This window comes from Ovis canadensis, chromosome 13, assembly GCF_042477335.2.
Source record: "Ovis canadensis isolate MfBH-ARS-UI-01 breed Bighorn chromosome 13, ARS-UI_OviCan_v2, whole genome shotgun sequence".
In the NCBI taxonomy this organism is placed as follows: domain Eukaryota; kingdom Metazoa; phylum Chordata; class Mammalia; order Artiodactyla; family Bovidae; genus Ovis; species Ovis canadensis.
Genome location: NC_091257.1, coordinates 81,504,344 through 81,532,012, shown reverse-complemented (window position 1 = coordinate 81,532,012; position 27,669 = coordinate 81,504,344). Strand labels below are relative to the sequence as shown.

At 43.5% G+C, this 27,669-nt stretch overlaps 2 protein-coding genes and 1 non-coding gene across 5 annotated transcripts in view; 1 reads left to right on the top strand and 2 right to left on the bottom strand.

Moving 5' to 3' along the window:
- RPN2 (ribophorin II) overlaps nt 1-25,311 on the bottom strand; it is a 50,074-nt gene extending 24,763 nt beyond the window's left edge. Inside the window, exons 1-9 of one of the 2 annotated variants that reach the window (XM_069548535.1) lie at nt 25,007-25,311; nt 21,150-21,343; nt 12,299-12,394; nt 11,585-11,760; nt 6,536-6,611; nt 5,388-5,522; nt 3,114-3,290; nt 1,549-1,667; nt 717-822 (exon numbers count right to left, since the gene is read on the bottom strand). In XM_069548535.1, coding sequence (XP_069404636.1) covers nt 717-822; nt 1,549-1,667; nt 3,114-3,290; nt 5,388-5,522; nt 6,536-6,611; nt 11,585-11,760; nt 12,299-12,394; nt 21,150-21,343; nt 25,007-25,019 — 1,092 coding nt within the window. In that variant the 5' untranslated portion in view covers nt 25,020-25,311. The remainder of the gene's footprint in view (nt 1-716; nt 823-1,548; nt 1,668-3,113; nt 3,291-5,387; nt 5,523-6,535; nt 6,612-11,584; nt 11,761-12,298; nt 12,395-21,149; nt 21,344-25,006) is intronic. The other variant, XM_069548534.1, reaches the window with a different exon arrangement.
- LOC138417930 (small nucleolar RNA SNORA38) lies at nt 13,843-13,973 on the bottom strand. Its single transcript, XR_011248347.1, has one exon. It is a non-coding gene; the product is annotated as a small nucleolar RNA SNORA38 (small nucleolar RNA).
- Nucleotides 24,867-27,669, top strand: part of MROH8 (maestro heat like repeat family member 8) — a 41,292-nt gene continuing 38,489 nt past the window's right edge. For both annotated transcript variants that reach the window (XM_069548537.1, XM_069548536.1), the window contains exon 1: nt 24,867-25,153. In XM_069548537.1, coding sequence (XP_069404638.1) covers nt 24,867-25,153 — 287 coding nt within the window. The remainder of the gene's footprint in view (nt 25,154-27,669) is intronic.

Genomic DNA, 27,669 nt, shown 5'->3' with positions numbered 1-27,669 from the left:
CTAAGCCAGAATAAGAAAGGTTAAACCGTATCTCATAGTTCAAGAAAGTAGGAAAATGTGTAATTCATCTTCAATAAACTTTTATCCAAAAAGATAAAAATGAAAGCCACAGTGCCTGAGTGGCAAACTTCAATTAGCTGAGAAAACCACTAATGTGAAACAACTCATTCTCACAAAGCATCAGTAAATGAGGCAGAGCTTTCCACCCTTAAAACCACTCGGATCTTCAACACAACTCGAGACAGCTAAACATCTGAAACACAGTTCATTAGGAAGGATTATGGATTTCCTTTTGTACTTCACCCGGACAGCCTCGCTATGCTGCTACAGGTCACTTGATGCTTTTGGTCCCCTTAATTAGCACCAAGTCCATTTCTAAATCTATCAAGGCCAACTGCAGCAAACATCTTAAGAATATTTATATCTCAGGGGAATTAGGGATGATTTTAATTTTTTCTACTTCCTAAATTTTATGTTAAGAGAGTAATGCTAAGTTACAATGCAAAATGAGTAACTGACAAATCCAGCTGCCTATGATTAAGTTCTTGGCTGAGCCTGTCAAACAGCATAGTTCAAACCTACCTCTCTCTTAACATATTCATTTTAACTGGGTCATAAGTGAGGTCAACACATGTAAATGGTTAATGCCATATGCCTGTATGGTCATTTCCTTGGGTATATTAACAAGGCAATGGGGACGACAAGAAAGCACTTACCTCTACAGTATTTGCAATGTAACGGTTGTCACCTTCAACTTTGACAGAAAAGTCATAATAACCACTGGAAAATTTGACATTCATGAAGTTCAGCTCAAAAACATCCCTGTTAAAAATGACAGTGGGGTTAGCAACAATTCACATAGGAAAATCACAATGGACACAACAAACAGGCTGCAAAGTACAGCATTCCAGGAATGTACCGTTTTTTCACTTTTCCACTTTCCACCCATCTTGGGCCACCTCCTGTTCAATCACATTATTATTAGGGGCAAACATCAAAACCACCTAAAATGACCTTCTCTTTCAAGTCTCCGAACTCTTCTTTTTCTATTCCTTACCCACCCCTCCTCCCAGCTCCTAAAAATCCCACCTTCTTCGGGTAAGTCTTCCACAACTAAATGCAAAATAGGTAAGTCTATAGTAGAATACCAATTATATATATTTTTTAAAGTGGAAATGTTCAAAGAGGTTGGCGTAGGGTAGTATAATTGTAGGTAATTTTCGTATTATTTCTACTTTCCTGTGCTTTTTGAATTTCCTAAAAAAGGGCATATCTTACTTTAACTTACTAATTCAAAACTTAAAAGTTTCCTATAAAAACTAACCCTTAATTTTTTTTTAATTACCTAATAATAACTCACAGCCACTGAAGATAAGACTATGGAAGTATATTAAGCCTACAGGGGAAATGTTCCTGACACATTGTTATTAATAAAGCATAATCCTAAATGTAGGCAACTTTGGTTTCATGATCTGGGTTATACTGGCTGCAGGCTAACTTTCCAAAACAAGTCTGTCGGCACTCTGCAGAGATGTGCTCAGGACTTACCCAATGGGGGTGAACGATGTCTTCTGGAGGACTGTAGCTCTGGAAGCAACAGATTTCGCATGTTCTAGTTTAACAGTGGCCTGAGTCAAAGGCTGGGACAGAACGTTGGTGACCTGCAACTGGAAATACATTTCAAAATTATCTGTAGCCACAGAAGCTGAGGGAGTACAGATTTTTGCTTCTAGGAGTGAAAGCTTTATCCACAGGGAGCGAGCTCTGCTGGGGGAGAACCATTTCATTTCAAGAACCGTCTCTGACCTGTGGCCTACTATCTCTGGGGGAATCAGACAAGAAAACACAATTAGTTCGGAATGACAGATTATAGAATGTTGGGGTGGGGGAAATCGTTAACAATGATTTTACCCAATGATCTCATTTTTCAGGTAAGGAAACCAAAGTCTAGGGAAAGACAATGACTGGCTTCAGATCACACAGCTAACATCTCCTTCTCTCTGATCCCCTGATCTTCCCACACTACTGCTCTACTATAGTACTTAAAAAAAAATATTAGCAAGAAAAACACTTTATGACGGTATGGGCAATGAGAAAACTGAAGAAATATGGATAATGTTAATAACAGTCATTTGTTGAAAGTCGACTATTTGCCAGATACGAGGGTAAGCACTTGTATCTATCCTACCACCAATCGTCTGAGACAGCTGGTATAATCTTCACTTTACAGATGAAGACACTGAGGCCACAAGAGGATATGGGGCAGCTGAAGGCCACACAGCTAAGGACAAACCACAGGCTATCTAGCTTCAAAAGCCAGTACTGTTTCTACTTTGCTTTCTTAGCTCCCCTGATTCATGGTGAACTATATTACCCAGGTGAGTTCTCACCCCAGTCTTTGCTGAGGGGACGTGACATTTAAGTAGAGGAACAAGAGGCAACTCTGGAGTCTGGGGCACTTCTCCTGGAGAGTATCTGAAGGGCCCTGCAAAGCACAAGAACTGATGGGACAGGTGGACAGTCCTATGTGAACTCGTGTATTTAGATACAAACAAGATGCTAATTTCTTATGCAGATTTTAGTTTCTCACTGGTTTCCAAACAACAGCAACAAATGCCTCACTGGAATGGAAAACTCGTAAGTGTGTGCATTTTGCTCTGTTCAGACAGTTAACACACACAACCGTCCTTACTTACTGCTGAGAGGACGGAGTGCTATGTTATGCAGAAGTGGAAAGATACACTGTCGGCTCCAAGGAAAAAGAGACCTGACATTGATCTTAACAATGTTAAAGAAAGCTATCTTAAAATAATGGATTTAGAAAGTCTGGGTATAGGAAAATACATTTTAGAAGTAAGACTTCTCTATACATCTGGACTTATGAATCCATAAATGCAGTTTTCCAGCACTTCACTGAAAGCTGTACTACTTTAAATACTCCAAAAAAAGAAAAAAAAAAGATCCTATGACTAGTTTACAGAGTGCTCATCCCCATTTGCTCTTCATTTAAAAGATCTGTCCTTGTGGGGGTTATCACTGGCTGTGTAGATTTCTGGAAGCCTATCACTGGAAACGGCAATCAGAGCAGCACTCTGGGGACATGGAAGTCATACCCGCAGGACAGCCTGTTCCTGAGTGTAGGAAGGAGAGCCCTCGGGCACAACCACAACGGGCACATGGTAGCGATTCTCAGAGAGCGCAGCAGCAGCAGAGGCCACACTGAAGGCTTCAGAGAGTGACTCAAAGTTCTTCTTGCTGAAGATGGCGTTCATGAGCTGGATGACCTGATCCTGCAAGAAAAGGAGAACACAGCTTGAGATCTTCCTCAGTCAGGCAGGGGGGACAGCCACCCCTCCCTCTCCACCTGGGCTCAGTCATTCCTCTTCTGTTTCCAAGTGTTCACATGAGAGGTCTTTCAGCCACTAACCAGTTTGGTAGGGGTGGGGGAAGCAAATAGTCTGCATTTAAACATAAAACTTGAATTTGGTTGGTTTTTTGCACCTTCTAGTACAAACTGAAAGGGATACATTTCTTTGTCAACCATTTATGAATGCTTGCTGTACAAACATAAGGACCTTCTAGACAACTACTGAGGTGTAAGAGTTACTATATTATACCTATTGCAGTACCCATTTGTTCCATGTCTGTGTGTGCCAGGCACTGTTACCGGTATATTAACTCAGATCATGACAAAGAGCCTGAAAAGACTGCTCTCAATCCTTTCCAAATAAGGAAACTGAGGCTAAAGGAAGTTAATTAACTCTTACAAGTTAAGACAGAAAGAAAAAGAGAAGGACCAAAATTCACATGTAGGTCTGTTTGTCTCTGAAGTCCTTTCATAATAAAGTATGTCCTTTCCTGTTTCCCCTCACTCTCCCAGCTTAGCTCCCCTCCTACCCAGCCCACCTCCACACAGGATGCTGGGATTAAGTTGGTGTTTACAAGACCAAACTGCACAGCCAAAATGTACATTAGAAAGAAACTAAAATAACTCTCCATTAAGAACTAATGGGCTGCTTAGAGAAGAGGACTGAAAGCAATTTTTTAAAAAAGTAGAACCTAAAAGGCATTATTAAAATTCTAGAGGTTGTTTGCTTAAGAGGAAACATTTTCCATTTCAATCAGTTTTGTTTTTTAAAATCTACCATCTAACAAAAGAGCTCCCCTTGTTCCCGACAGTGTTATTCACAGTCGACATGAAATAATTTTCTTTAATTGTACCAATTACATTTTCCATCACTAAGCTGTTGACATGTTAAAATGGGGGACTGTTCACCAGAATGGTTATATCAAAAGCAGTGACAGCAAAATTATCCCAGCCAAATATCTGGTTGGTAGAAGCCTGGGAATAAAGCAAAACAAAGTTTAAGTTGTTTTATGCAGAATATCACCAATTCATCAACTGCACTGTGTACAGGAAAATCTCTAAATGATTTGTACCATAAGACCCACGTTCTTGTACTTTCACCCATAATGGAAATTTAGTAAGAGTTGGTATCTCTAGACCTCTAAAAACTGAGGATGAAGGAGAAGATCACATAAAAATGCTAACACGTGAATAAATTATTAGATCACAGCCTCCAGAGAAAATACAAAATTAACCCAAATTATTCGAGAAAGGTAATTATTTACCGCTTAGTTGAAACTCAGCACACAACTCACAATGCATTCCTATCACACAAAAGAAGTGGAAGTTCTAATTGGGGACCCAAATCTTTCCTCCTCAAATTAAAACAGCAGCAGCTTGTATTTGAAGTCCTTGAGATCAAGGGTTGGTCACCTTCTTACAAACAAGGGGTATCAAGAGGGTCCCACTCTCAAGACTTCCCACACACATTTCAACTAAAGGTTCCTTCAGGTTAACAAGCTCCTCTTGAAAAAAGAAAGAAAAGAATTAACTCTTGGTGGATGTCTGGTAGACACATGCCTCTCAGTGAACTATGTCAATCAGCACAGATTAGCTCTGATTGAGCCATTGCCGAGGGTCAGAGGGAGAAAGAACAGGCAGTTTTGACATATAGGGTGCTTCTCAAGAGAAACAGGATGTGCACAGGCCACCAGCGTGGAAAGAATTCACGAGACAAGCAGTTAGGAGCACTCGGAAGGAAAGGGAGGTGGACAGAGAATAATGCACTTGGCCTTTGTGCCACTATCTCATGAAAAAACCATATTCTATTTAAAACAAGTGTAGCAATTTGCTTTCATGTCTGTCCCACTGACAACCAGTTTCTCAAGAACAGGCTTCACATTTTTCTTTCTCATTTCCATGACGAACCCAAGATAGCCCAAAGCTAACCAAATAGCCCTCTCTGAAAAGCTATCTTTAGGAGATAATGTCAAGGACGCCTTTGAGTTTCACATCAGAGAACTGTGATGTAGGCAGGCACCTCCTTAATGGATGGCTCCGTCCCCACATGGTCCATAAGCTTGTAGGTGGCAGCTACAAACAATGCCGTTGTTTCCAGTCCTTCTTCAAACTGGAGATACACACCTCCCAGTTCATCCAGGCGAGCAACAAGGTCCTGTCATGACAAAAACGGAAGCTGGTTGGAAGTCACAGGATAAAACAGGTGAGATGGACAAACCACCGTCACCCCAGTGCAGACAAGGTTTTGGGAAATGTCAGTCTGCAGACCACTTCAGTCACTCAGTGCTTTCTCAACAAAGGTGCTTAGGCAGAAAGTAAAGTACAGCATATAGGCATCTGAAGAGAACGGTATCTTCTGTGGCTCTGGGAGCGCTCCTTCCCTGACCCCTTCAACTTATTTCCAAGCCCAGGAGTCAGGGCACTCAAGGCACCAACTGCTCTGGGCAGAAGGCCAGTGGGCCAGGCTGCGGTGTAGCCAGGAAGCATTGTGACATGGATGGATTCAAAGGCCATCCGTTTGGGTACAACCTCTAGAGCTAAGCCTTTCTTCTCCTTAATCAATGCTCTAAAGGATGGAGAGACATACTGTTCTCCTGTGGAACATGATGAGCCAGCCAACATGCCTGCAGGGCAACCCAGTGACAACACTGTCAGACTGCCTGTCATCACTGGCTATGCGGTCCATGAGAGCAGGCTCTGAGCAGCAGGAGGGCCTGGGCAAAGGATGGAAGAAGAGCAAAAACCACAGCGACCACTTGCTGAGTGTCAATTCTGTACTAGGCATTTTAGAACTCCACTTGTTCCTAACTACCACCATGTAGGGAAATTAAGGCTCAGGCATTAATAATTTGTCCGAGATAACAAAGTAGTAAGTAAAAAAAAAAAAATCAAATTTCAGGTTTGTTATGTTCTAAAATCTGTGGACTATGAGATCATATCTACAAAAATAGGATGAAGTAGTTTGTTGTCTCATTGATGGTGTAACTATACTTGCCTAACCAATATTCCCTATGAAATATTGCTCTGATACAAAGAACAGAAGTGTACCATGGATATGAAAAGAAAGGTAACTGGCTGTAACAAATGATTCATGTTTATCTGCAAGACCCTTCTAATGGGTTTCAAAGACAGGAACTGGGAGATTCCCTTGGCGAAATTAACTTGTACCTCAATCTCCTCCACGATGCTTCTCAGGTCAGCCTGCTGGGATAGGTAGGAGGCCGTCTGCAGAGCCTGGACTGTTCTGGAAATAAAGAGTAGAACCCCAATGAATGGCAAGTCTCTATGCACCCCTTCCCATATCAGGATATCTGCAAAAATATCCTGCTCTTGTTCTTTAGAAACGTAAGACAGTCTCGGGGCTGAAGGAGCTGGTTTACAATCTATATGGGAAAGAGGCAACAAAGACCTTTACATTACAAGAAGTTCCCTGATGGTCTAGTGATTAGGACTCAACGCTCTCATTGCTGGGATCCCAGGTTCAATCACTGGTTGGGGAACTAAATCCCATAAGCCATGTAGTACAGCCAAAAAAATAGACCATCACTATCACAAAGTTCACTACAGCTAGAGAGAAGGCAATCTGGGCAACAGGATCCACAAAAGGACTGAAAGCAGAGAGAAGAGATGGAGCACCTGTGAACCCCCTTCTGAACCTCCGCTTGGTTCCTAATGGCATTGCACTGAGAACACTAGACTAAGACCTCATTAGCTCTAGAAGAGATACACTCTGAGAGAGAATGGGAGTCAATTCAACCAAGGTATACTGGGCATCCCCATGTCATATGAGGTACTGTGCCAGGCAGAGGCTAGCTACCTGTTAACTTTCTACTTTTCTTGCTCCAAGACCAAAGAAACTCTGTGGAATGTATATACGTAGGTTGCTGGTAGAATCTGGAGCAACTTTTCTGAAACCAGATGAATGCAACCGAAACAGGAAGCATTTGGTAAACACATAGCTGACACTCATGCTGTCGCCGTCCTGCTAGGAGACCCGAAAGCTGCTCGTCTTTGAGGCATTAAATAAGATGAAAGGAATAAAAGATCTGGTTCTCAAACCAGAGTCTATTTTTTTTTTTCTTTTCTATTTCTATTACCATTTATTTCTGACTATAAAAGTACGTATTTGTCAAAAATTCACATAGATTACTAAAGAAAGTTACATTTCTTTAGGTTATTTAAGAAAGTTAAAATTCTTGTAATGCCTACCCCTAAAAGATAACTGCTCCCCAATTTATCTTTAATAGAATGTACAAACTTTTCCATGAGTACATATAAATGTATTTCATCCTTATTAACAATGACAAAGTATTATATTGCTTAGATGAACCATAGTTTACTCACTTAATCTTCAACCGATGCACATTTATGTTTTACTAGGTCATACAGTGCTGTAACTGTTAACCCTTATCCCTGATTGTATATGTATACACACATTTTAATTCACTGAAGTGAAATTCATGTGAAATTAGCCATTTGAAAGTGAACAATTCGGAGGCATTTAGTATGTTTCACAATGTTGTGTAATCACCACCTCTATATAATCTTAAAGCATTCCCATCAGTCCAAAATATTAATAAAACCCCATATCCATTAAACAGTCTCATTCCATTTCCCATCCCCTCTCTCTCCCTGCCCCCTGGCCCTGGCAGTCTGTGTCCTGTCTCTATGGATTTACCTATTCTGGATATTTCATATGAATGGAGTCATACAAATGTGACCTTTTGTGTTTAGCTTCTTTCATTAGCATAATGTTTTCAAGGCTTGTCTACTCTGTAACACAATCAGCACTTCATTCTTAAGGTGCAATGTAGTATGTGTGTAGTATGTATGTCCGACAAAGGTTTGCATAGTCAAACCTTCGGTTCTCCAATAACTATTGGAAAACTATTGTATGGATGTGACAGCTGAGTGCCAAAGAATTAATGCTTTCAAACTGTGGCGCTGGAGAAGACTCTTCAGAGTCCATGGGAATGCAAGGAAATCAAACCAGTCAATCCTAAAGGAAATCAACCCTGAATATTCATTGGAAGGACTGATGCTGAAGCTAAAGCTCCAACACTTTAGCTACCTGATGTGAAGAGCCAATTCACTGGAAAAGACTCTAATGCTTGGAAAGATTCAGGGCAGGAGGAGAAGGGGGTGACAGAGGAAGAGATGTTTTGATTGTACCACTGACTTGATGGACATGAGTTTGAGCAAACTCCAGGAGTTGGTGATGGACAGGGAAGCCTGGCATGCTGGGGTCACAAAGAGATGGGCACAACTCAGTGACCGAACAACAAACAACAGATAAGTATGTCCATGTAAGATATTTTATTAGGTTCTATTCTCTTAATGTGGATAACTTGGAATGGAAATGATGCTTTTAGAAGTAGAATGGAGAGAGCTGAAGACCCCTGGTGGTTAAGCTGATGCTGCTCAACCCCAGAAAGGTTCTCTAATTCTCAAGAGATGACCAGGCCTTTGTGTAAAAACACCATTTATCAAGTCAGTATTTTGGAGGATGTAAGGAGATTGGTCCTGGGTGTTTTTCGGAAGGAATGATGCTGAAACTGAAACTCCAGTACTTTGGCCACTTCATGCGAAGAGCTGACTCACTGGAAAAGATTCTGATGCTGGGAGGGATTGGGGGCAGGAGGAGAAGGGGACGACGGAGGATGAGATGGCTGGATGGCATCACCGACTCGATGGACGTGAGTTTGGGTGAACTCCAGGAGTTGGTGATGGACAGGGAGGCCTGGCGAGCTGCAGAGTTCATGGGGTCACAAAGAGTCAGACACGACTGAGCGACTGAACTGAACTGAACTGAGAGAGAGAATTTGTCTGCTTTCGTTGTGGTCATAACAATTTAGATTCCCTCCATGGAAAAAAAATTCCATTAAGGTGGCAAGCTGGAAAACAGGAGTCAGAATTCACGGAGACGCTTATTAGAATGCACTTGAGAAAAGGAAACCTGAATTTCCAAACAAGACAGAAATCCCACATCTGCCCACAATAAAAGCTGAGCCCAGAAGAGATTGCTAGGAGAGCCTAGAAAGAACTTTTCAATTAAGGTATCATTTTTCTCTTCTTCGGAACAAGAGAGCGTCACGCTGGTAACAATCTCAGAAGTTTTCAGAATGAAATTAATCCACTTAGCTTTTATCATTGGCTTCATTTATTCCTCAGTCAGCAACTTCTCTCCCTCTGGAGCACTGTATACAAACACTAAGAAAGCAGATCCTGTCTCACTAATATACTGTTGATGATTCAAAGACACTGGCTTATGAGAGACCACAACGGCATCTTTTTAGATTGTTCACTCAAGCTTACAAATGTTCTTTTCCTGTTCTAGACAAGTTTATGAACATTCATTTCCTAGAATAAGTTCAATTAAATGTAGAAGGCCCATTTAGAAAAGTCTTAATTTATATAAGATTTCCTAAAACAGGCCAACTGAGTAGTAATATTATACAAGGCATTCTGCCAGTTTGATCTTCACAATAACCTTATGAGACAGATATCATTCTTCCTGTTTAACATATGAAAACACTGAGGTTTAGGGAGGTTAAACAGCCTGCTCATGGTCACAAAGACAATAAGTATAAGAGGCTGGACTTGAACATTTCTCTCGCATTCTAAGCGTGTGGTCTTCCTACCTGAAGTTTTTTACAAGAGGAGAGAATGGAAATATAAAAATATAGTTTTGAACTTAATTATTTCTTGGGCACCTACCATGTACCAGGCTCTCTGAGCACTACAAATAAAGCTTACAATCTAATCCAGAAAAAATTACAATATAATCAAGGAAGTAACCAGCTCCCTAAGAAAGGGCCCTGAGAAGGAAATGCTCGAGCGAGCACAAACTCCATGTGGCCCTTGCCCACTAAGACCAGGCACTGCACTAAGCTCTTCACAAGAATCATCTTACTGAACCTTGATATTTGTTCTATGATGTAAGGACTACCGATCTCATTTACAGATGAGGCTCAGAGAGGTTAGTAACTTGCCCAAAGTCACACAGCAAGAAACAGAGCTAGTATTCAAACTCAAGTCTAACAGACCCCAAGATGGATGTACTTTGTACTTCTTTCTGTTTGGAGTTTAGAGGAGGAAGATTTCCTCTGTTCCTCAGAGGGCAATGGAAAGACTTTTCTGTAGAAGGTGGCATCTGAGTGAGGCACCGACAAACGGATTCACGACAGGAGACAGAGCGGTGGTAAGTCCTGTGACCTGAAACCAGAGGACCGCAAGGGCCAAGCCCTGGGCAGAGTGTGCACAAAATGCCACTCCTAGGAAAAGTCCCAGCCCCCAAGTCACTGACTACTGACCACGTGAAGATGAGTGGGATGAGAGTGACAAAGAGAAAGGCAACTGACGGTGAACCTGCTCTTAACAAAGCTCCAAGGTTAGAAGCATTCCAGTTCTGAGCAAAAACAAAAAATCCAAACCAAACACTGGGAGACAACTCAACTATTCTGCAGCAGGGCACTGTGTCACTAACATCTTGCTGACGATAAACAGGAGTCCAGGTACTCCAATTCTTCTCAGGGTTGCAATTAAACGGGGGACACGTAAAAAATGAAATATACGTATACTGTGTTTAATGAGGAGTTTAAGGAGCAAAGGGGGAAAAAAACCATGTGCAACTTTTAAGCTTAGTAAACAACCTGAAGTCAGTTACAATACATGTATAATAAACGCATAACAAACAGGAAAGGTGCTCAGTGTTCCTTCCTAGTGGGTGCTTCTCCTTCACCTGAGCCTTTTGTAGACGAGCAAGGTTGGATCCCTAGGATACTCTCCCCTCTGAGCCCCTACTCCCCTGCTGGGTGCTGTCACCCACAGCTCTAAGGGACCCCATGAGCCCTCCTCCAAGGCAGTCTCCATCATCACACCGTGGCCTGGCCAAGCCTCAGCACGAGACGCACATGGCTCCCTGGCCTCCCTCTCCCTTGGTCACTCATACCCTTGCTTCAGCCCCTAACCTCAAACGCACTCGTGTCTCTCTGTAGCAGCACGCTTATGTTCTGACCCAGTACTTGCCCTGGCCGGAGCAGCTACGGGAGACCATGTCTTGGGGAGCTGCACGAGGACACGCACCTTTGTATGATACGATGTCTGCAGTGCCAACAGAGCGCCTGGAGCACGGCAGGTGCCCGGACGACACCTGTGGGAGCAGTGGACGAAGCCTCTCGGGGAAGCACCTGAGAAGCGCTCGAGATGCAGACTTACGCTAGCACGGTCTCCTCCTTGCTGAGGCGGGCGGTAAGGGCACCAAGCACTTCCTGAGAAGCCAAGGGGAGGCCAAAGCCACTCAGGGCTGCCACTGCGTGGTAGATCTGGGCCACCGAAGAGTCTTCGCTCACAGCTGCCAGCAGCAGGTCTTTGGTCTCGTTTGAAACAGAGATCTAAGAAAGGACGGGCAGACGCAGAGTTTAGAACAGGTGAGGGCAGCCTGCGGCAGGCAGAGCAATTGCCACAGCCACATCACCCACTTGGTCCTCAACCACTCTCCTCAACGTTTCAGAAGCCAGAATTAAATATCTGGGAAACCTCAGCACAACACTTTTGAAAATATTCTGGCAAGTCACTAGCCTACTGATGGGGTTCTCCTATGAGCAAAAAAAAATGGATTTCTAGAAATCTGGTGTGGGGGTATTCATCTTTCACTTTAAACATTTTGAAATGTTAAAGGGAGACTGTAAGAAAAAAAAGCAAGACTTCCCAGAAGAGAGGCAACTCGAGGAAGAAGTTACTTAAAAATTCATGAAAAGTGAAAACTTGAGAAACATAAACCACGTCCATTTCTTAAAGAAAAAAAAAAACAAAAGAATGGAATTCCAATAGTCTCCTTGCTTAAAAAAAAAAAGTCTCACGTGACCACCTCTCTTTAAAAAAGGACCTGACAGTTTAAAGTAAACACAAACATGAAGAAGCTGAACTCACCTCACACCCTGAGAGGGCCTGGCTGGACTGGGCAGCGTAGAACAGGGAATCCACATTGCTGGGATCAAGGTTTGATTTAATGAAGGTGCACGCTTTCTAAACAGAGGGAAAATCAACAGTAAGTAGTGATACACATGATGACTGGGTCAAGTGTATGTTTTTTTTGAATGACGAATAAAATTCTGAGCAATCTATGATGACTTAAAGAACCAGTTACACAACATTTCATTTTTTAAATGTATTTTTCTCAGGAAGCTGTCTTACTCCCAAATGCTAACTTCATAAAAAGAGCAACTCTACGGCTTCCCTGGTGGCTCAGATGGTAAAAAATCTGCTTGCAAACCAGAAGACCTGGGTTTGATTCCTGGGTTGTGAAGACCCCCACCTGGAGAAGGGAATGGCTACCCACTCCAGTATTCTTGCTTAGAGAATCCCATGAACAGAGGAGCCTGGTGGGCTACAGTGCATCGGGTCACAAAGAGCTGGACACGACTAAGCAACTAAGCATACACACACACAGTCCTTCTGAACCTGGAAGTAAGGACAGACAAGGTGGTCACTCCACTGACCACCTGCTCTGGCTGTAACCTGTGCAGGGTGCTTATGATGCTCTTCCTCTTAATGAACATGAGCACCCTGTGGCAGATATCATCATCCCCATTGAACAGAATAAGAAACTGAGGTTCAGCACTGGTAAGTAACCTCATGAAGGTTACAAAGCTAATAAATGGCAATGTCTTCACTCAGATGTCTCCAAAGCTAAGTCAGTTTCAACACATCTAAAAAGGATTTGAAGGAGAAAACAATCTATTCAAGAAATCCTTTCAGCAGAATGTGGGTAATTGATGCGTGCTTTGTCGCCATCTGGTGCTTTAACAACAGAACAACATCCAAAGGCCCAAATGATGACGGTCATTGTTACCACTTTTTGAGCACTTAAAATGTGGCAAGCAGTGTTGACAAGCACTATATAAGCGTTTCTCCTTTAATAAGAGCATCTATGCATTGCTGCTAAGTCACTTCAGTCATGTCCAATTCTGTGAGACCCCGTAGATAGCAGCCCACCAGGCTCCCCCGTCCCTGGGATTCTCTAGGCAAGACCACTGGACTGGGTTGCCATTTCCTTCTCCAATGCACAAAAGTGAAAAGTAAAGTGAAGTCACTCAGTCGTGTCCAACCCTCAGCGACCCCATGGACTGCAACCTTCCAGGCTCCTCCGTCCGTGGGATTTTCCAGTCAAGAATACTGGAGTGGGGTGCCATTGCCTTCTCCGATCTATGCATTAGGTCCTCCTATTACCTGAATTTTACAGATAAGAAAACTGGGGCATAAGGTCACTCAGCTCTTAACGCAGTAACTGGAATTCAGACCCAGGCAGCCTGGCTTCAGTCTGAGCTATACAGTCTTTCTAGGGACTACAAAAAGGACCTGTTCCTGTGTAAAACCAGCATCATGCCTACTATACTTGCTTTGCAGAGACAGATCTACCAGCAGTCTGGGATTTCAAAGCTCAAAATGTCAGCAGCTTGTTTTTGCTTTCTTTCCTATGTGGGATGGTTGATCTTGAGCCTGCAGGAAGGAAGCTGGCCCCAGACTTCTCCCAAGTCCACATTGTTTGCCTCCAATTCTTACGTGTCTAAAGACAGGAAACCACAGACACGCCTTTGTAGGAGGGTCATGCATGCGCAATCATGTTCCATTCCTTTCGACCCCGTGAACCATAGCCTGCCAGGCCCCTCTTGGGGAAAATTCGTGAATATGGAGGCAAGAATACTGGAGTGGGTTGCCATTTCCTCCTCCAGCGGATCTTCCCAACTCAGGGATCGAACCCGCATCTCCTGCACTGGCAGGCAGACTCTTTACCGTGGAGTCACCTGGCAAGCCCTACAGACCCAGTGCTTGACACAGAAATGAAAGACGCTCATTCCTCACTAACACCGAAAATCAACTCTCGCTCCACACTCGACTGTTCCCAGAGCTGCGCTCTCCTCTCATACTGACTTAACCCCATTCCTCTCGGTTTTCCGGCTGAATCTGTTATGACAAAATAACCGAAATCTCCCCTAATGATCTATCTATGAGAGCAACCAACTCAGTGGATCTAACAGAACTGAGGGAGTTCTCCCTACTCACTGAAAGCAACAACAGCTGAGCAAGCAGGACACATCCCACTACAGTAACAGAGACCCTTTCTCAATTGGTTTATTTAATGTGTATCTCTAATAAGGAAATCCACCAGCTCCTAAACATCCATACAATTCCCTTCCTTCCATGGCTTACAATGTACACATCACACCCTCACCACAGCATGTTTCATAAGTGATTAGAAGAATGAAGTATGTGATTAAGCCATTTATTTTCTGATTAAGAGGAACATTTAGAGAGCTTTCATTTCTATTACGCTGAAGTTTACAATTCATTCATTCAACAAATATTTGTGGAACAACTTCTGTTCAGTAGGCATTAAGCAATGCGGTTGGCAGTTTGATTAAAAAAATAAAACGTCAATGTACATGAACTACCACTATTACATAATAGTACTTTTAAGACCTAATACTGATTACACACGTATTACCTGCCATCACCATACTAACCACCCTACACCCATCACCTGTGAGCTGCGTACTCTATTTCCATGTTACAGATGAGAAAACAAAGATTCTGAAAGGTTCGGTAAGCAGCACAGGTCCCTCAGTGGTGTGGTTGTGAAGCCAAGATCTTGAAGCCAACCACTGAATTAGGAAGAAAAAGCCACAGCTAAACGTACAATTTGGAGAAGGAAATGGCAACCCACTCCAGTATTCTTGCCTGGAGAAGCCCATGGACAGAGAAGCCTGGCAGGCTACAGTCCATGGGGTCCCAAGAGTTAGACACAACTTAGCGACTAAACTACCACCACCACCAATCACACAGTTAGCTGTGGTGCTGGAGAAGACTCTCGAGAGTCCCTTGGACTGCAAGGAGATCAAACCACTCAATCCTAAAGGAAATCAGTCCTGAATTATTCACTGGAAGGACTAATGCTAAAGCTGAAATTCCAATACTTTGGCCACCTGATGCGAACAGCTGACTCATTTGAAAAGACCCTGATGCTGGGAAAGATAAGAGGGCAGAATGAGAAGGGGACGACAGAGGATGAGATGGTTGGATGGCATCACCGACTCAATGGACATGAGTTTGGGTAGACTCCAGCAGTTGGTGATGGACAGGGAATCCTGGTGTGCTATAGTCCATGGGATCCCAAAGAGTTGGACACAACTAAGAGACTGACCTGAATCACACAGTTACCCCCGAATCACAGTGCACTGCAGCTGTCTGGATGGCTTTAGCCTATACCTTCAGCCTGGGCCAACATCCACTTGAACTTGTGACATCAGCAGAGAACACCCGCAGGGGCAAGAGTTCAATCTAAATCCACATGCAGCTCCAAATCACAGGAATCTGCCTGTCAACGCAGGGGACTTGCTGGGCTCAATCCCTGGTGTGGGAGGAAGGATCCTACAGGCAGCAGGGCAACTGGGCCCATGCGCCACAATCACTGAGCCTGCGCTCCAGAGTCCGTGAACTACAACTACTGAAGCCCACTTGCCTACAGCCTGTGCTCCACAGCCAGAGAAGCCACCACAATGAGAAGCCTGCACACCACAGCTAGAGAAAGCCCGCATGCAGCAACAAAGACCCAGCACAGCCAAAAAATACCGAAATAAGTCTTTTTTTTAAAAAAGGTATCATTCAAGTTAGAGTAAGACCACCCCACTCCCTGGACTGAATCCTATGGTCCCACAAATGTTTGAAATCCATCAGTAGAAACCACTCATCTGCATTCAAATCTGCCAAAATGTAAAATTAACCTAATAATCCCATTTTCTCTCCTATACCTGATGATACAAAACCTCTGCTGGTCAAGACTGCTCCACCCTATGCCTCCCAACTGTTCTCTCTTCCCAGGCCCTTTACAGACACCATGGGCTGTCCATACAGTACCTACACCAGCCCCGTCTGAACTCTCATGAATAAATTATAAAAAAAAAAATTATAAAAGCAAACATTTTAAAATATTAATTATAACAATAGTTAACAATCAAAGGGCCTTGTTACCTATTAGCCATAACATGATTTCACATTATCTTTCCAGTGATCCCAGGAGAAAGGCAACATAACTTCCACTTTACCGAGATGGAGCCAAGATCAAAAGCTTGGGCTAACAACTCTGCTACTTGTGCACTTTCTTTTGAGCAAAACTAATTTTATCAAGCGGTACCTGGACCTTGAGGGTTTATAACAACATGAGGAAAGTTGGTTTCAACAGTCACACACAGAAATACCGGGCAGGAACAAATAATAGCTATCAGGAAGATATCTGAATTTCTGAATAAGTGCAGCTCTCATACAGCAGGGATTAGCAAATTTTCTACAAAGGGTCAGAGAATAAATAGGCTTTGGGGGCCAGATAATTCCCTTTAATAATTACTCAACTTTACTGTGAAAGTACAAAAGTAGCCATAAGCAATATATAAATGAAGGGTCTAGTTGTGTTTCAGTAAACTTTTATTTACAAAAACAGACTTCAAGCTAGATTTGACCCTAGGGGCTACTATTCAGATGATGGTTAGCAGACACAGGGCAATTTTCTTAACCTTTCTCAACTTGTGTTTTCTCCTCTATTACAGGAAAATATTTCTGACCATGTGGAATTAAGAACTGTGGAAAATTCTTAAAGAGATGGGAATACCAGACCACCTGACCTGCCTCTTGAGAACTCTGTATGCAGGTCAGGAAGCAACAGTTAGAACTAGACACGGGACAACAGACTGGTTCCAAATAGGAAAAGGAGTACGTCAAGGCTGTATATTGTCACCCTGCTTATTTAACTTCTATGCAGAATGCATCATGAGAAACGCTGGGCTGGAGGAAGCACAAGCTGGAATCAAGATTGCCAGGAGAAATATCAATAACCTCAGATATGCAGATGACACCACCCTTAGGCAGAAAGTGAAGAAGAACTAAAGAGCCTCTTGATGAAAGTGAAAGAGGAGAGTGAAAAAGTTGGCTTAAAGCTCAACATTCAGAAAACTAAGATAATGGCATCTGGTCCCATCACTTCATGGGAAATAGATGGGGAAACAGTGTAAAGTGACAGACATTACTTTTTTGGGCTCCAAAATCACGGCAGATGGTGACTGCAGCCAAGAAATTAAAAGACACTTGCTCCATGTAAGAAAAGTTATGACCAACCTAGACAGCATATTAAAAAGCAGAGACATTACTTTGCCAACAAAGGTCTGTCTAGTCAAAGCTATGGTTTTTCCAGTAGTCATGTATGGATGTGAGAGTTGGACTATAAAGAAAGCTGAGCGCCGAAGAATTGATGCTTTTGAACTGTGTGTGATGTTGGAGAAGACTCTTGAGAGTCCCTTGGACTGCAAGGAGATCCAACCAGTTCATCCTAAAGGAAATCAGTCCTGAATATTCATTGGAAGGACTGATGCTAAAGGTGAAACTCCAATACTCTGGCCACCTGATGGGAAGAACTGACTCATCTGAAAAGACCCTGACGCTAGGAAAGGTTGAAGGTGGGAGGAGAAAGGGACGACAGAGGATGAGATGGTAGGATGGCATCACCGACTTGATGGACATGAGTTTGAGTAAACTCTGGGAGTTGGTGATGGACAGGGAGGCCTGGCATGCTGCAGTCAATGGGGTCACAAAGAGTTGGACACCACTGAGCGACTGAACTGAACTGAGAATTAAGAACACTCAAGATAACATGTCCAGTGTATCTGGTGTATATCAGATATTCAATAGATAGTAGCAATTACTGATTCTAGTCCCAGCCAGGAAGGATAAACTGAGGACATCAGAAATTCTCAGACTACTAGTTCACAAAAACACACACATACAGAAATATTCTGGCCCACTGGCAAAAATGGAACATTTTGAGCATCAAAAAAAATAACAATTGCAAGGGACTGCAAGACATCAACTGGGACTACCTATTCTGACCAGGACGGAATTAAAATATTAAACTGCCACATATAACTATAAAACTGAACAAAATGAGATGTTGAGACACCAGACAACACAAGGCTGTGATCCTTGAAAAAAAGTAAAAAGTATGACAGTAGTACAAATGATGGGAGTTTGAAGAGAAATATTTTGTTATAAGGTCCTTTCCTTATTCATGATGTGGCAAAATAATTCAAAATACACTGTGATAAGTTAAGATGCATATTAACAGGGACTTCCCTGGTGGTCCAGTGGTTGAAAATCCACCTGCCAATGCAGGGGACATGGGTTCAATCCCTGGTCCAGAAGATTCCATATACCACAGGACAACTAAGCCCAGGCCACAAATACTAAACTTAGAACCCATGAGCTGCAGCTACTGAGACCCGTGCTCCCTAAACCCTGTGCTCCCCAGCAAGAGAAGCCTCCGCAATGAGAAGCCTGCCCACCACAGCTAGAGTAGCCCCTACACGCCACAACTACAGAAAGCCCACAAGCAGCAACCAAGACCCAGCACAGCCAATTAAATACTACGTTTTTTAAAAAAAGATGTATATTACAATCTCTAGATCAACTGCTAAAAAACTAAGTAAGCATAAAGTCAATAAAAGAGATAAACTATTTTTTAAAAAGATTCAAACTAAGAAAGGAAAGGAAGAGGAAAGGATGGATAGACAAATAGAAAATAACAAAATGGTAGACTTAAATCCATAGTTACAAAAAATATAAATGAACTAAATCCCCAACTAAGAGACTGAGATTGTCAGAACAGATTGAAAAACAAATCCCTGCTATATACTGTGTACAAGAGATAAACTAGTGTGACAACACCTGAATCTAACTTTATCATAACTAAAAATGAAACAATCAGGTATTATGCATCCACTAATAGGAGGTATACAGCGCTGCCTACAAACTGACCCTGAATATAAAATAAGCCTCAAGAATTATCCGTTTATAAGAATCCAAGAGGTAAGAAAATATGTTCAAAAACAACATGAGGATACAATCAATCAAAGGCAGAATGGGGAAAATTCTCCAGGACAACTGACCTGGCTTGTTCCATAATTAAAAGTTGGGGGCGGAGGGAGACTGGTAAAGATGCAAAGCATGTGAGAGTCCGGGAGGATACCAAGACAGGCCTTAGCAAAGGGAGTGAGCAGCTACCTGGACACGTTACCGCTCCCTAAAATGCACTGTCCTCTGAAGATTACATTGCCTTAATCTGTTGAACCCAGGCATGGCTACTGAACTTGCTTTAGGCAAAGAAATGAGAAAGAAAAAAGAAGTGGCAAGTATCTCTTCTGAAGAGAAGTTGTAAAAGTCACACTTTCATCTCTACATCAGTCCAGAAAGAGACTACTCCATCAGGCTAAATCTTAGCCTGAAGAATATAAAGCAAAGCCTCAGCTGACTGTTGATGGCCATATTATAGTACAAGTGAAAAATAAACTTTAGTCATAAACCATTTAAATGTGGGGCCATTTCCATGCTAGTATAAGAAAGGCAGCATTCTAAAGATGTCATCATCAGATTTCCATCCATTGATTATATAGTTAAACACTAACCTAAGAATTGTTATGAAGGGATTTTTTAGGTGTAATTAAAGCCCCACAACAGCAGACCTTAAAATTTAGAGATTTTCCAGGAAGGCCTGACCTAAAAGGTAAGCCTTTTAATTGCAGAGTTTTTTCTAACTGGTAGCAGAAGAGGAGGTCAGAGAGATTTGGAGAGCAAGAAGGACTCAACATGCCATGACTGACCTAAGTGGGCACAGGGCAAGATGAGAAGAAAGGAGGTGGCCATGAGGAGTGGACAGCAGCCCTTGGCTTGACAGCGAGAAAATGGGGACCTCAGACCTACGACTACAAGAAACTGGATTCTGCCAACAACCTGAAGAGCCTATGGTTAAGAGCCAAGCCTGGCCAACACCTTCAAAGGGACCTATGAGACACTAAGCAGAGAACCCCGCCAAGCCTGTCTGGACTTCTGGCCTATAGAACTATCCATTCATAAATGGGTGTTGTTTTAAATCCCTAAGTTCACAGTAACTTGTTACACAACTATAGGAAACTGACACACAAGGCTTATGTGAGAAACCGGGCCCTAATTCCCTACCCTAGGCTGTCCATGTTGCTATAATGAATAAAATGTAAATTCACAATTTAAGACTTTTACTAAATCCAGGAAAGGTTTCAGTCATGACGCATTTTTCCTAATCAAAGACCCAAATAATATATCACAATTGCCTGATGCTGTAACTGTCAGTGTTCAATAAAAGTGGATGCTCCCCATCTTGAACTCCTTTAATATTTATTACCCACACACACGGGGCACTTAACAAGTATAGCCTCACTGTAAGTGAAGTGAAATGAAACAGAAGTCACTCAGTCATGTCCGACTCTTTGCCACCCCATAGACTGTTGCCCATGAGACTCCTCTGCCCATGGGATTCTCCAGGTAAGAACACTGGAGTGGGTTGCCATTCCTTTCTCCAGGGGATCTTTCCCACCCAGAGATCAAACTGCGATCTCTAGCATGCTGGCAAATTCTTTACCGTCTGAGCTACCAGGAAAGCCCACCTCACTGTAAGTTTCAATAAAAGCTACAGAAAGTTCCTAAAGGATTTATGACTTGGTCTTCTTTATACTTTACTAAAACAACCAGCATGGTACTAACATACATTAGTCATTCAGGGGAAAAAAAAGAGGATCTGTCAGACTGATATAAATATTTATGATATTGGCTTAGCCTTGGGTATTCTCAAATAAGCAAGAGTTAGGTTTGAAGTACACAAAAGGAAGACAGTGAAGGAATGAGGCCACCGAGGCGAAAGTGATCTCACCTTTACATCTGGCACCTGGGCACCAAGGCTGCTGAGTCCCACGATGGAGTAGAAAGCAGACTCCAAACTTGTGAAAGGGCGGTCCAGCGAGGCTTTCAGTCTCTCGACATCATGCTTGGTGAGGTAGTGAGTGGGCGTCAAAGCCTGGGCACTGGCTATGATTGTCAGGGCCAACAGGAAGACAGTGCTTGAACCTTGGGGGGAAATGATTGTTAAATAAATACACTCCACACTATTCAAAGTTTTATACACAGTTCCAATGATGAGGCGCACCAAGGTCTGGGAACCAAGTCATGTGAGAAAGGGTGAGGAAATGGGAGGTTCCACCTGGGGAACCGGTGGGCACAGTCTTCAGCTATCTGAATGACAGTCCTCCCAGCAGCTTCTGAGCATCTAAAGCAAGGGGCTCATCACACCATTCCCATCTCACGTATGTTTGTAGCTCCAATGCCTCCTACGACAAATCCAAACCCGAGTCCTCACGTGGCCTTGCCCGTTTCCCAGTGGATCTCTTCCCCCACTCTTTCATCTGTGGCTCTCTGCCCTCCTCTCCGTTCCTTTAACGAGTTGTGTTGTCTATGGGGTCACACAGAGTCAGACACGACTGAAGCGACTTGGTAGTAGTAGTAGTAGTTCTTTCCTATTCAGCTCTTTGGCATGTCTTCTCCTGCTTAATTTCAACTTTCAGATTTCAGGTCAAGTATCTCTTCCTTCGGAGAAGGCAATGGCAACCTACTCCAGTACTCTTGCCTGGAAAATCCCATGGACAGAGGAGTCCAGCAGGCTGCAGTCCATGGGGTCGCTAAGAAGTCCAACACGACTGAGCGACTTCACTTTCACTCACTGGAGAAGGAAATGGCACCCCACTCCAGTGTTCTTGCCTGGAGAATCCCAGCGACGGGGGAGCCTGGTGGGCTGCCATCTATGGGGTCGCACAGTCAGACACAACTGAAGTGACTTAGCAGCAGCAGCAGCATCTCTTCCTTAAGAAGCCCCCCAGCAGCCCTCCTTTGGATGGGGTCCCAGTTCTACGGTGAAACACAAGGTGTCTGGGGCCAGGTTTAAATCTCAGCTCTGTCACTTTTTAGCCAGGTGGCTGTGGCAGTTACAATGTGACCAGTCTGTGCCTCAGTTTCCTCAAGTGGGGTAATACCAGTATCTACCTCAGGGTTGTTAGGATTACATGCATTAAGTTAGAATATGGATGTTAGCGGCATGTATATAAATAAGGGTTACATAAATGTTAGCTGCTCCTGCTTTTACACTGTTGTTGTTTCTATATCCGCTCAAAGCAACTTGCAATTCTATGCAGTATTTTTTACAACTAAATTTAGTAATGTCTGATTTCTCTGCTAAACTATAAGCTCCACAAGGATAGACTGTTGCTTTTATTCATCCCAATATTTCCAAGCCTTGCACATGGTAGTACTGAATTAATATTCGCTGAATAAATGGGAAAAAAAAACCTAGTCCTTATCTATCACGCTCCAGGGGACAGAGGGAAATGCCAGGAGTCGAACATTTCTAGTTTTCATTGGAATAAAAGCCTTTTAAATGGGCAGCTTCATGAACAGTGTGCCTTCCAAGTAACAGTAATCACAGGGTTAACATTTATAATTAATGCCCCTTTGCCTATATCGTCTACTTCAGTTTGAACTAGAACCCCTTGAGAAAGTTATTTTACAAATAAGAAAGACAACCAGAACAGCCTAGACACAGCCAATCTTGGACTCATACCCAGGTCCATCTAAAGAGTTCTCACTCCACTATTTTTGGTAGAATGTTGATGAAGGGATGCCTACATTAGGGATATGAGTGTTTGTGCTACTTAAGCCCTTGTGTGTATTAAATAACCTAAAGAATGTGAAAGCTCTTTAAAAAAACTAGAAAGAGATCTGCAATGTGGATCATCCTTCATCCAATGTTTCTGAACTATGTACCAAGAACTATTTTTGGTGTTAATACAACATGAAATGGAACAAAAACCCCTAACCTCATGGAACTTACACTCCAGTGGGAAAAGACATGACACAAAATAACTAAGAAACATTATTCATCATCTTAGAAGGTGAAAAGTGCTGTGGAGAAAAATAAAGAACATAAGGGATATCTGGGAAGAGCTGAAACTTTAAACATGGCAGCCTCTGAAGGCCTAACTAAGAAATAGATATTATGTATAAATCTGAGGGAAAAGAAGGAGCAAGTCATGAAGATATCGGGAGGAAACTATCCCAAGAAGAAAAGCAAGTACAAAGACCCTGAATCTGGAGTGCGGACGGGACTTTCTGCACTAGCCAGGGCAACATGGCTGGAGAGGATTAAGGGGTGAGAAGTACAACAGACACAGCAAAGGTCAAGCCCAGACGACCCTATGGGCACCCTGGCTTTTATTAAGTGAGAAAATTTTGAGCAGAGGAGTGATCTGACTTTCATTTTAACAGGAACTTTGTGTTGAGAACAAACAATACTGTGCTGAGATTATAGAGGGGCAAGGATAGAAAAAGAGACACCAGTCAGGAGACCACAGCCACATCTCAAGAAAAAAGATGGTGGTGGTGGTCTAAACCAGGGGACCAGCTGGTTGGAGTCTGGCTAGAACTCAATCAGAATTGCTGATACGTGTAAAGATGTAAAAGAGGGATCCAGATACTAATGCTGACCCAGTGCCTTGAATACGTGCATGTACTCAGTGCATTAAGATCTAGTAACTGTGACTAGCATTTTCCCAGCTAGACTGCAAGTTCCTCTAACATAGCACTTGGGCCAGTATCCTGATCTTCCCACCTCGTATCAACGATATTAACCATACATCTTTGGGGACTGTAATCTGAGCACTTAACACGTGCCTGGTATGCCCCACAATACTAAAGAACTCTGTGTGCATTTAGTCATTAAATCCTCACAATACCCAAGTCTGCACACTTTACAGACCAAGAAACTGAGTCTCAGAAATAGTTACCCGCCCTAAGACAGGTTAACCAGTTGAGAATCAAACTGCAGGAACTCTATTATCTTCAACCTGTCAAATAATGGAGCAGCGAGCCCACAGATTTATTCATTGTTACCTTGGGCAAGTTACCTGTCTTCTCTGAGATTCCGTCTGTCAAGTGGAAATAATAAAATAGTACCCATTTCCCATGTTGCTGTGAGACTACACGAGGTTGCATCCTGCAGTGTCCTCTCAATACCTGGCAATATAGTTCAGTTTACTGAGTGCTTACTGATTGCGGCGCACTGTTCTACACTATGCAGGGAGATGGTCTCATTTAACTCCCATCCTAATTTACGAGACTAACCTATCTAACAGATGAGAAACTGAGGTGCAGAGGAGTTAAGTAACTTGCACGGGGTCACTTTACGAAAACGTGGCACAGTGCAAGTTTGTACCCGGAGACATCTTAAATTCAGAACTCACGCTCGTAAGCTCCCAAAAAGGTGTGACTTTCTCACCCCTTTCACTGAACAGGAAACTATGGTTCAAAGAAGGACGATTTAGCCAAAAGCTCACTCTTAGGCCACCTGGCCCGGAAGCGCGCGCGAGTCAAATGAATGGGTGAAGCCAGACCGCGGATTATCCGCGGCTGCAGTCCCCGCCTGGGTCTCGGGGGGACCCGTAGCCCGCGCCGCACCCACCGCCACCCTCTCCTCCACTCGCCCGCAGTCCCAACCGCTGGCCAGCCCCCCGTCAGACGCCGGACCCCCAAAGAGCCCGAGCTCATGCCCCTGCCCCGCAGGGGAAGAGGACCCCTCCTGGCCGGCCCCCGAATGGCGAGCACTAGCCTCCCGCGGGCGACGGCCCACTCGCCAAGGCGTGTGGGCCGCGGGACCCCGTTGTCGAGCCCTGCGCAACGCCTCACCCCGCAGCGCCATTCCTCCGAGCAGGTCCCGCCAGGGCCCGAGCCGCAGGCGGACTTCCGCTCGGGAGGGTGGCTCCAAAAGGACTCCGGAGGGGACGCCAGGGACTCGCGGCAGACCCCGTGTGCTGGGATGGGCTCCAGGCACAGGTCAGTCCCCGCCGTTCCGCTGGGCCGGGCCGCTCTCACCAGCTGCACGGTGCTGAGCGCGCAGTGCGCCACGGCCCTCGCGTACACGTCCGCGTCCCCCCCCCGCGCCCCGGCCCACTTGGAACCGACCTCCTCGCAACCGTCCCATTCCGGAAGCCACCGGCAGGCGGTTGGACGAGACCTCGGGGGTGGGCCCGAGACGGGGCCTCCTGTGATTGGCCGATCGCACTGTCACTCAGTCGTCTCTCTGCTACCCGGCCGATTTTAAAGGAATGGAAAGGGTCCGGTGGAAAAGGGCCGGCAACATTTGAGCGGTTTGCGGGTTTGTTCTTTTTTTTTTTTATAAGAAAATTATGACAGCTTTCCCTGAAGATTGTTTCGGTTGTTAGTAACTGACTTATAAGTGACTTTTTAACTGATCTGCATACCTTTGTGTGAGGAGAATATAAATCCCAATGGAAGTGACTCATCTAAGAATTTATTAATTAGGTAATTCAAGATTATGGAGCGTTTACGGGATAGCCAGACAGGGTACTAAACGCTGCATGTACTTTGTTTCATTCACTGCTCATCCCCAGTCTGTGAGATATGTACTATTAATATTTCCATTTTATAGAGAAGAATATTTAAAAATGTGAACCAGAACAGTCTGACTATAATCTGCTTTTAACTGTTACGAACACAAAGTATTCACAATGCGATATAACTTTTACAATCATTAGTGTCCTGGATATTACCGTCTATTACTGTCCCAAACAAGGAAGAGTCAGTTCTTTCTCTGTTTGGTAGTGTGCTATTGTATGGTATACTAGCCATTAAATATGTGGATATTTTAATTTGAATTTAATTAAAATTAAAAATTCAGTGTATCATTTGTATTAACCATACTTCAAACATTCAGTGGCCCCATGTGGCTGGTGGAGATGATACTGAACTGCGCACAATTATAGAGCATATAGAACATTGCCGTGGTCACAGAATATTCTATTGGACAGCACTGATCTAGAATATATAAAGAACTCCTCCAACTCAATACTAAGACAACCAGTGGTGTGCTGAAGCCTCATACCAGCTTGTGAGAGTCAACTGTTAAATTTCTCGGGAATTTTGATAAACCGCAAAGTCCTACTGGGATGTTGGCAATTGGATCTCTGGTGCCTTTTTTTAAATTGCCAAATTTGAAATAGTCAAATTGTCTAGTCAAAGCTATAGTTTTTCCGGTAGTCATGTATGGATGTGAGAGTTGGACTATAAAGAAAGCTGAGCGCTGATGAATTGATGTTTTTGAACTATGGTGTTGGAGAAGACTCTTGAGAATCCCTTGGACTGACTGCAAGAAGATCAAACCAGTCAATCCTAAAGGAAATCATTCCTGAATATTCACTGAAAGGACTGATGCTGAAACTGAAACTCCAGTACTTTCGCCACCTGCTGCCAAGAATTGATTCATTGGAAAAGACCCTGATGCTGGGAAGGATTGAAGACAGGAGGAGAAGGGGACAGCAGAGGATGAGATGGTTATATGGCCTCACTGACTCAACGGTCATGAGTTTGAGCAAGTTGGCGATGGACAGGGAAACCTGATGTGCTGCAGTCCATTGGGTTGCAAAGAGTAGGACTCAACTGAGCGACTGAACTGAACTGAAAAGTCCTACTGTATAGCGCAGGGAACTGTATTCAGTATCCTATAGTAAACCAACGAAAAAGAATAAGAAAAAGAATATATATGTATTTTCTGTATGTATCTCTATATTCTCTCACGTTGGTGTACACCAGAAACTGACACAGCATTGTAAATCAACTATGTGTGCATACGTGCTCAGTCGCTTCAGTCATGTCCAACTCTTTGTGACCCCATTGACTGTAGTTCTCCAGGCTCTTCTGTCCATGGGACTCTCAGGGTAGAATACTGGAGTGGGTTGCCATGCCCTCCTCCAGGGGATCTTCCTGACCCGGGGATGGAACCTGAGGTTCTTATGCCTCCTGCATTGTCAAGATGGGTTCTTTACTACTAGTGCCACCGGCGAAGCCCATGAATCAACTACGCTGCTGCTGCTGCTAAGTCGCTTCAGTTGTGTCTGACTCTGTGCAGCCCCATAGACAGCAGCCCACCAGGCTCCCCCATCCCTGGGATTCTCCAGGCAAGAACACTGGAGTGGGTTGCCATTTCCTTCTCCAATGCATGAAACTAAAAAGTGAAAGTGAAGTCGTTCAGTTGAGTCCAACTCTTCATGACCCTGTGGACTGCAGCCTACCAGGCTCCTCCGCCCATGGGATTTTCCAGGCTAGAGTACTGGAGTGGGTTGCCATTGCCTTCTCCCTAAATCAACTATACCTAAGTAAAAAGTATATAAGTGAAAGGAATTTTGTAAATTGATTGTTAAATACAGCTATTAGAAGAATTAAATTTTGTATACTTGAAATAAAGTATATTAAAAACAAAACTCATCATTTCCTAATTATTTTCCTTTATTTTACCATTGTCTGTGCTTTTGTGGTAGCTTGTATCTACTGTA